Source organism: Trematomus bernacchii, unplaced genomic scaffold (genome assembly GCF_902827165.1).
Source record: "Trematomus bernacchii unplaced genomic scaffold, fTreBer1.1, whole genome shotgun sequence".
Taxonomy (NCBI): Eukaryota; Metazoa; Chordata; class Actinopteri; order Perciformes; family Nototheniidae; genus Trematomus; species Trematomus bernacchii.
In genome coordinates, this window is record NW_022987641.1 from 605,665 (window position 1) to 614,074 (window position 8,410).

The 8,410-nt window shown below is 43.2% G+C and overlaps 1 protein-coding gene across 9 annotated transcripts in view; it reads right to left on the bottom strand.

The window, feature by feature from the left end:
* The window catches only part of LOC117484967 (ELKS/Rab6-interacting/CAST family member 1-like), a 137,093-nt gene that overhangs the window by 55,812 nt on the left and 72,871 nt on the right, over positions 1–8,410 (bottom strand). For all 9 annotated transcript variants that reach the window (XR_004556182.1, XR_004556183.1, XM_034133499.1 and 6 more), the window contains 2 exons: positions 5,418–5,553; positions 3,136–3,267 (listed from right to left, as the gene is read on the bottom strand). Coding sequence is in view for 7 of the 9 variants with exons in the window: in XM_034133499.1 (XP_033989390.1) it covers positions 3,136–3,267; positions 5,418–5,553 (268 nt within the window). In the remaining 2 variants the exon portion in view is untranslated. The remainder of the gene's footprint in view (positions 1–3,135; positions 3,268–5,417; positions 5,554–8,410) is intronic.

Below are 8,410 nucleotides of genomic sequence, written 5' to 3' on the forward strand. Positions count from 1 at the left end.
TAAGAAACAGAGCTGGAAGGCTAACAGAGATGTAGAGTTTGAAGGATGGAGGGATGCAGGGAGGGTGAGGAGTGACGAGGCCCGGCTGGAAAAGAAAGGGAGGAGGAGAGGAGGGGAGAGGAGAGGAGAGGAGAGGAGGTGAGAGGAGAGGAGGGGAGAGGAGCAAAGAGGAGACACACTCATCCACCTCTCTTTAGTGATCACACACAGATATGACTCATGTCTAGCAGAAAAGGTTCAGCTTATTTTCTTGTGGTTTGGTCAACCACTTTTGTCAGCAAACCCTGGGACAGTTCCTCTCTTCTCGCACACATCAACACATACAGGTTTTCAATGTACGTGCCAATATAAAGTCACGGTGTGTGTGTTCCTGTTTTGCCAGTGTGTGCCAATGCTATTATAAGCCACGTGTGTGCATTTGAACAGACCTCATTAAGGGAGGAAGTTGTCATCGTTTCATAAATGATGATGTGAAAGCCTAATTGCAGTGACGCGGTTAAGGAAACGGGAACACAACAATATTTATTTACAATTTACTCTTGTGTATAGAGACACGTTTCCAAGTAAGAAAACCAAAGTGGCGTCTACCCTGGCTGCTGCTGAATGCCATATTGTGCTGGGACTGCTATTTAAATGGCGTGCTGTTTAAATAGCAGTTAGCACTCCTTTCCGCCATGATTGTGTGTGTATGGATTATGTGGAGCGCCGTCCTGTGTGTAGCTGTCCTGTCAGTGAGCACAGATGTGTCTCAGGCTCAGTGAATGGTGTTGACGTTGGATGAGGACTGCGCTGAGTGTGTGTCTGCCATCTCCACTGGTTTCACCGCACGCTGCCGTTTCTGCTCCTTCCTCCTTCACTGAAGCATTTCATCTGGAGGACGCTCTCCAGCACACCGCCCTGGCCTAAATGGCCTCCGTTACGTCTAATTAAAGCTGCCACTTGTAGCATTTCAGAGTATTTCAATATATTCATGCCAAATTAAATGTGAGAGTTTGGCACAATTACTGTAAACATATTATGCCACAGTCTACTTCAGGAGGATACACATGTTGGATGGGATTTTTCCATCTTTCCTTTCCTTTTATTGTGAAAACCCAAAGCCTTAGGCCTCGTTGATCTTCTTTCAAACCGTCTCTTAGTTTCGAGGAGTTGTATTTAAGCCATACGGTATTACTAGATCTGCTTTTTTGTTTTAGATAAGTTGCTCCATAGACTACAGAACCACAGGAACTATATATAAAGATTAACTTATAGCTCCTTTAGTGTATTTTGTATCTGCTTTCTGACTGGATCTGAAGAAAGAAAGATTAGGGAATTATTATGAATATTAAAAACATGGCTATGTATGAGTAAACAACACAGACTCATCATGTTTGTAAACTATGGAACTAATAATATGATTCAAAGGAGACCTGCCAAGGTGGAAAAAGATAACTTTGTGAACTCCAGGGCCAACCTTCTGAGTGATTCATGGTTGTCTTGCCGTAGTAGAAATGAGTATGTAGTACCACCCTTGCAGCAGGGACAATGGCCTTGGTACTAAATGCAGACTCTTGCTCGTCCAGTCTAAATGCACGCTCGGTTCCTACATTCCTGAAATGGTTCCTGGGCCTCCTGAAAGGTCAGTGCAAAGGAAACAGGCTACATATATGTCCTCCTAAAGAAATATAACCACAGGCTAAAACGGTTACGTTCCAGTTACAAAGCCTTCTAGCAGGTGAGGTTATTATAGAGCGACAAAGAGTGAGGAGGTCGGGTTGGATGGATGTGTCCACACAACTCTGACTTCAACACAAAGTTATAATTGTATTCATGATGAAATCCTGCTATCATTAACTAAATAGAAATGTCAACCTAACCATGATCTTTCTGTAACCAACCATTATCAGATCAGTAAAAAGGATGTATTTTGTCGAAGGTAATAAACCTGCACAAATGTTATATATTGTATGCTCATGACTCTGGATGATTTGCGCTCAGGAACATGATTTGTATGTTTATTTCTATGCACACATTATGTATCTGCTTTCTCAAATCACTACAGCTGCATCACATTTCTAGAATCAAATCACCAAAAATGTATTTTCAGTAGCATCATTCCTACAAAATAAATATCCAAAGCAGTGTGTCATCTTCTTCGCACCTTAGGGGCTTCTACTGGTGTGGCACCCACCAACATTAACCCTGGGTGAGGGTGTGAGCAGTAACATGTGTGTTTGCAGGCCTGTCTGTATGTGTCTGTCCAGAAGCAGCCTGGTGAGCAGAGGTCAGAGAGGACGGCCAACAGAGAGGCAGGAGCAACAATCAGCCGGCTGCACTGCCAACAGCTACAGGGTCTGTTTTCTCAGAGCAGTTTTCATGCCTACAGCACACGCTGTTTTTTCCCACTTGTCAAAACCAATCCAGGCTCCGAGGAACATTTCCCATCTCCCAGGGGAGCGACACACACACTCCCTCTGGTCTGAGGTTGAATCCATTAAACCCTTCCCTTCTGAGCCTCCCTCAGCACCACTATGAGCTTTGCTACTGTCCTAATATAGATAAAAAATATTACAAATTGGAGTGGCGGGGCTCGTACTGAATTTGAGAAATAGCTGTTTGTGCGCTTGAGCTGAAGTGGACAAAATACAAGCTGTTCTTTAAATAGGGATTTATTCACCTCTGGGCAAACACACACACACACACACAGACACACACACACACACAGACACACACACACACACACACACACACACACACACACACACACACACACACACACACACACACACACACACACACACACACACAGACACACAGACACACACACACACACACACACACACAGGTAGTGTGAATGAGCTCAGTTGGCACAGGGTGTTCTGCCTCTGCCATTAGCCACTTTTGGCAAAGCGATGTTTAGCTATGTCAGAAAGGGTTTCTATGTCGCCCCTAAGATGTTTGTCTGTGTGTGCTTCCTGGCGTGCGTGTCCAAATGTCCCAGCAAAGACAGGGAAATGAAGGAAATCCTCAGGAGGGATTAAAAATAATAACTGATAGGGGTTTAGGGAAAGGTTTAGGTCACACATTAACTGGTTTTGGGTAGGCATCCTCTTTAGTCATGCACACTGTATACTGTGTGTGTTTGCTACTGACCTGTTTCTCAGAGTGTGTGCGTGAATGCTCCTCCTGGGCGAGCACCACCTCCCTCTCCGCGGTGATCTGAACGCTTTCCCTCAGCGCCTCCTCCAGCTCCTCGATGCGCTCCTCCTTCTGACGGAGGGAGTCCTGCAGAGAGAAAGCACACAATGTGAGGAGAGCAGAAACTTTAGCCGTGCTGATAAAATCAGTTGATTAATTTAGCTCTTATTAAGAAACATACACATAGTATGTACAGTTCTGTGACTGTATGTTGGCTCATCAAGGGTTTTAATAATCATTGAAAGAGGCCCTACTGCTTTTTCCTCTCCTGTAGTGTGTTCTATAGGTTTCTGTGCATGTACATGGTCTGCAAAGGCTACAATCCTTGTGTTGTGGTTTGTACTAATAGGAACCTGAAAATGAGCAGAGTTTAATTTAATTGTTCACCTTAAACATTAATTACATAAGCAGGTATTTTGTAATGGACCCAAGTATCAAATCAATGTGAAATCACAAAGCAAACATCATGCTTGCAGTAGAGGAAGTTAATAGGATGTATTATCTATGCACCGTGGAAGTCTGTACAAAGTTCTTATGACAATCCTTCGAATACTTAATCTATATACTATACAATTTGGCATCTGGGTCATCAAATGGTTTCATGGGAGGCTTTTAATGTAAAACACTGGCCAGAGAATCCATTGGCTCACATTCAGTACAACACCTTGGTCTAGGATACTTCAAATCAGGACTGCATGTTACTAAATGACATCAGTTTGTTGTAACACAGCTTTCTCTGTCACATCTTGCTTAACACGTCCCAAGGGTTAAAACCTTGGACACTCTTCATTCCAACGACTGGAATAAGCTGCAAAATATTCGCAAATTAGACAAAATCTGATCCTCCATCGGACTCCGAGGACACTCATGAAGCAGTTTCCAAGTAAAACGACTACGTGACCTTTCCACCGATTCCCCATAAAGAGCCTTGTGCCAGGCTTCTTGGTTCAATTAGAGTTGAATGAATACCTGATGGAGAGGAGGATGAGACATTACAGTGGCGCTGAACAGACCTCCGGGACATCTCCAACACATCTGAATCCTGCTCCAGATCCAACATTACTGGCTGTCTAACTATGCAGACTGAGATGGACTTTAATTAGGTTCAATCTTCCTATTGTGCTGAATTAAATAAACGCTCTGAGTAACACACACATTGCCTTAACTGTGCTGGTTAAAGAATGCAGGATTGCTGTCAATTGACACACACACACACACTAGCCATGGTCGTAACCGCTGCGGTCTCATAAGTGGGACTGACTCACATAGCTTTCAGCTCATCTCCTAACCACATGCATACACAGAAATGACAGGTTCCCAACTCCTTAAACCAAAGATCCATCACAGCCACACACACACACACACACACACACACACACACACACACACACACACACACACACACACACACACACACACACACACACACACACACACACACACACACACACACACACACACCACACACACTCACACACACACACACACACACACACACACACAGACACAGAGTGTTTTCATCTGCCTCTCATCGGCCACTGAGGTTGCGATTACTGGAAGAGAAGAGGGAGGAGGATGACGAAGATGGACGAGGAAAGAAAAGAGAAATAAAAGTAATGAAGGAATCCTGAAATAGGATAAAAATGAAAACACATGGCTGTTCATGTTGTGGTCGATCCACACCTCGGCAGACAATTAGGAGATGTTCTCACTCCACGCAAACCCACAGCATTCACGGCATGTTTCAGTGTGTGTGTCCTTTATTCCTCCTCTAATCACCTCAGCTCCTTCCTCTTCTTCACTGCTACGACCATGTTCCTCTCCTCTCCATCTTCCATCTGCTCTGCCTGTCAATCATCCCCTTCAGTTACCCGTCATACTCCCAAAGCGAGAGCTGCATGGTGTGTGTGTGTGTGTGTGTGTGTGTGTTTGTGTGTGTGTGTGTGTGTGTGTGTGTGTGTGTGTGTGTGTGTGTGTGTGTGTGTGTGTGTGTGTGTGTGTGTGTGTGCCTGTGATAGAGTAGTGTGTTTGACATTGCCTCAGGCTGCTTCCTGTCACAATTGTCACGTTATGATGAACCGTTGTTGTGATAGCAGACAGATAGGTAGGACGGAGAGAAGGAGAGAAACTTTTTCTGTCTTTCTTTCTTTCCACCCATCTCCCTGCGTAAACTCCCAGCTTCCTCTTCCCACTCATCCCTCCTCTTCCTCCTCTTCCTCCTCTTCCTCCCTTCTCACCTTGATCTGCTGGGAGCTTTGGTTCAGGTTGTCCTCTCTCTTCTTGGCGTCGTCCATCAGCTGGGCGTTCCTGCTCTTCTCCAGCTGCTCCATGTGTTTCAGGTTGGACATCTTCTTCGACTGGTCCTTAATCTGCCTGCTCACACACACACACACACACACACACACACACACACACACACACACACACACACACACACACACACACACACACACACACACACACACACACACACACACACACACACACACACACACACACACACACACACACACACACACACACACACACACATACAAGGGAAAAGTTAATACAATTATTAAGACCTCTCTTATTATCCATGAAAGTAATATTAACCTATATTTTTGTCCCATTACATTCCTGTAAATCTATAAAACAGTAGGATTTGTTAGTTTTAGGAGACATTACTTAGTGTTGACTGCTTCTAAAATATGTCAAATTTAGTCTAAATTTGTTTGTTTTTTAAAGGATAAGGTCAAAATAAAGTAAAATTAAAAAGATGAAAGTATATCTATGCGATGGAGCAAATCATGATACAAGAGCATGTGCATGCATACAATCAAATTAACACTGTAACTGCCCCCCCACCCCTTATGATTTTGTTCTATGTGTGTGAGCCTTGTCTTTGTATCGCTGTCTTTCCTGTTATGTATGCCTTGAAAATATACAACAAAATCTAAAGCTTTTTTAAAACAGCAATATTGTAAATTATTTCAAAAATGTCCCACAAATCCAGAAACACCCTCAATAAATGATAGTGTTGTGGTGGCCTCTAAAATGATAGAGTTGTGAAGCTGGGTCAGGGGTCTTTGTTACATGTCATTCTTCCTAAAAAAAAAACATATTTCCAACAGAAAAAACATTCAAAAAATGCCTCAGTATTCTATATGGAAGAGACCAGTATTACTTCAATGAATATATATAAAGATCCTAATGTTTATCCACTCCAGCAGCTTCAGATCCCCTCTCTGTCTACAGAAACCTTCCACATGGACTCCACATGTAAGCACACAAACAAACAGCAGCCACACTGATCTGTATTCATTATGCTGGCAGGTCACATGAGTGCAGCTGATGTTTAATACATAGATTCAAACCGTCTCCAACCAAACATATTCAGGACACGCTGCCATTAAGATGATTCTGCAAAACGCTCTGATTAACCATTCTGTGAAATACAATGGCGTTATAAATTCCCTAAGGGACGATATTATAGAATACAAAGCTGTGGGTGTGTGACTAGATGACATTTGAGATTTCTCCACAGTGGGACGCATGTAGGTCTGTTCACAGAGGGATTACTGGGCGTGTAAATCATCATCTGGGGAATGAAGGAGTGATTCCTCTGGGAGCAGAGGGGTCGGGAAGGAGAAAGAGTTTAATCCCTGTTTAAGCTGTCTGAAGGCCATTGTGCCTCTGTCACAGACCTATCGGCTATCACAGCAGCCTGACTCCATCAGGACCGTCCACACACACACACACACACACACAGATGTGGACTAACCCCTGCTAATGCCACTGAGGTTTAACAACGTCTACGGACACAGATGAGAGATAAGTCTAAGGAATAAATGTGAGCGTTCATTTGTAGCTGCTTGCACACCCATCGGCAAGGTTCCAACATAGACACTTAGACAAAACAGATCTGCTGACTACCACATTAGAAACTCATCAACTCAATAAAAGTCATTCTTTTCGCTCTGTATGAATCAGAGAGTCTTTTGTATGTTTGCATTTTTTAAATGCCTGCTCTGTGCAAATGTTTATGCACGTGTGTGCGATAATGTTAGCACAACTTTTTACAGGCTCCTAGATTAATCCATTTTCCTCACTTGCATGGCTGCAGCTGCCAGTAAACGGCTGACCTCCAGAGATGGGAATCAACAGAAAGCTCTGTCACACCAGCAGCAGAGCAGGGCGCTCATGGGAAATCATTTTTTACGAGCCGTACTCTGCATATTTCGTTTCCTAAGGTGTAAACAGGTTCCAATTGTCACAACCTTTGACCTTTGTCCCTGCACCACAGAGCTGTGGGATTAAATCAGCGCATTTGTTGTGCGTCTGTTATTTCACTTATTTGAACTACTTATTATTCTTATTATTCTTTTGAGTGCAATCTTCTGTCATAACAGGTATACTGAGTATTTGTTTCCACCTAGTGTAATAGAAAAGTGTTGACATTTTTGTATGATATCCCTTCTGTTTCATCTTTCCTGTTTATCTAAGCAATAAACTAAACTAACCTAAAGTATTGGTAGCATCCATCAAATGGCTTTTACATCAGTCTCACTGCCAGGAAACTTGAGAAATGATATTGGCAGAAGACGGCAACATAAAATCCTCTATGTGTTTGCTAAAAGGTCCAGGGGGCCCAATTCCAAACGTCCAGAGAAATTTGGGAAGCAGGAAGAAAAATTAAAATGCAGCAACGGGGCCAAAGCTGCTCTGCTGCACCTGGGCGCTGAAAGCCCACAGAATAATAATCTTAGTGTTAAAATGCATGTGCACGTGTGGATTTTATTTGTCTTGTTTCTGTGTGCATTTTAAAGGCCTACATGTGTAACATAATGCATCGTTATCACAACCAAATGGGGCTGAAACGCTAAACAGTAAAGCAGATGGAATAAGCGTGGGTTTGGATTCATTAAGGTTGACTTTGATTTCCTTTGTTCTGTCCTGGTTTCAGTTTACACCCTGAATGTGGGATACATTTGAATATTTAAGATCAATGTGGTGCTCTACGCCCTGTGTGAGTGCGTAACAGTTCATAAACAGGCAGGAATGTTCCTATTGGAGGATTTCCAGGAAGCTCCAAGAGTCTGGTTAGCTCTCTGAGGTTTCCCCCCTTTATGCTACATTTACTGCACGAATGCAACTGCATGTAGAATAGACTTTTGGATTCAAACGTTTCAATTGGCCCAGCGCTCAGTTTACACTCACTTCTCTTTCTTCTTTTACAAACACTAAACAC